Genomic DNA, 1,442 nt, shown 5'->3' on the forward strand with positions numbered 1-1,442 from the left:
CCATTTTAAAGCATTGGAGATCATTGTAGATGAACAGCCTATAATTTTTTGCACCTGCGTATAAGTTTTACCCTCTCCAATAAACTTTTTAATCAAACTACGCTGTTCTTCTGAACAATGTCTTGAACGTCCCATTTTCCTCAGGCTTTCAAAGAGAAAAGCATGTTCAACAGGTGCTGGCTTCATCCTTAAATAGGGGACACCAGATTCACACCTGTTTGTTCGACAAAATTGACGAACTCACTGACTGTATGCCACACTACTATTATTGTGAACACCCCATTTTCTACTTTTTTTTTCTTTTTTTTTTTTACTAATAGCCCAATTTCATAGCCTTAAAAGTGTGCATATCATGAATGCTTGGTCTTGTTGGATTTGTGAGAATCTACTGGTACCTTGTTTCCCATGTAACAATAAGAAATATACTCAAAACCTGGATTAATCTTTTTAGTCACATAGCCCTACTATTATTCTGAACACTACTGTAACTAACTTATTCCCATCTGCCTTGTGCCAGCTGGGTTGTCATTGGGGGGAGTCTTCCCTCATTCCAACTTCCCTGTTTTACCTGCACAACTAATAAGAGAGTTGTATTCATTTTAAAACAAAAACAATAAACTTATTTTAGGCAGGCGGGTTAACAAACAAGGAAGTTATTACGAGGATCAGGTGACACAAATTTTATGAGCCCAACTTGGGGGTTTGCTGTCGTAGGGAACAGGATTCTTGGTCACTGATGTCGACACTGATGTCGACGCTGCTGCTTGCTGTTGATCCTCTCCTTCATCCCTCTCTCCTTGCTCCCTTTCCCCTCCTCGGCCAACCCATGCTGGAAGCTCCAGACCTGGCTGAGAACTGAAAGGCTTCTCCAAGACTTTGAGGACCCGCTGGACCTGCCGCACAGAAAATAGAAAATCACAGCATTTAAACACTCATTAATAAACACTTAAAAATAAGATAAAGGGATTTAACTACAGCTGCAAAATTATGGGGAAAAAAGTTACACTGCAATATATATTTTTCATCCAATAACCATACAAATGGCTCTAGCTGGAAATAATGCAAGATGGATATGCATGATTTTGTATGAGAAGACATCAGCACAGAAAGCACATTTTAGAAAGCTGAAAATTGACTTTTTACATCTACAAGGCAATCTGTGGGTATTTTTGGTTAACAACATCCATTCTTGAATCTGAAATATTTCCAAACAACTGATATTGATTTTCTTTTTTGCAGCCACATTAATCCATGTTTATGCTTTTCTTATTATTCTCTCTCACTGTTGTGGTCAAGGATTACAGCTTCTTTCACAGTAAGACAAAGCAAATTAAAAATCACATCAAGTAAGAACCTTCTGCGAAGACACAACTCTATAAAATAGTTTAGAATGAGATTTTTGAGGTTGCTTCTGTTGGAATGGTTGGGGCATAAGGTCACAT

At 38.1% G+C, this 1,442-nt stretch overlaps 1 protein-coding gene across 1 annotated transcript in view; it reads right to left on the minus strand.

Moving 5' to 3' along the window:
* Positions 1-665: 665 nt before the first annotated feature.
* Positions 666-1,442, minus strand: part of selenoo1 (selenoprotein O1) — a 12,922-nt gene continuing 12,145 nt past the window's right edge. The window contains 1 exon segment of the mRNA XM_034176997.1: positions 666-893. Within this exon segment, the coding sequence (XP_034032888.1) occupies positions 666-893 (228 nt within the window).

Source organism: Thalassophryne amazonica, chromosome 8 (assembly GCF_902500255.1).
Source record: "Thalassophryne amazonica chromosome 8, fThaAma1.1, whole genome shotgun sequence".
Lineage (NCBI taxonomy): Eukaryota > Metazoa > Chordata > Actinopteri > Batrachoidiformes > Batrachoididae > Thalassophryne > Thalassophryne amazonica.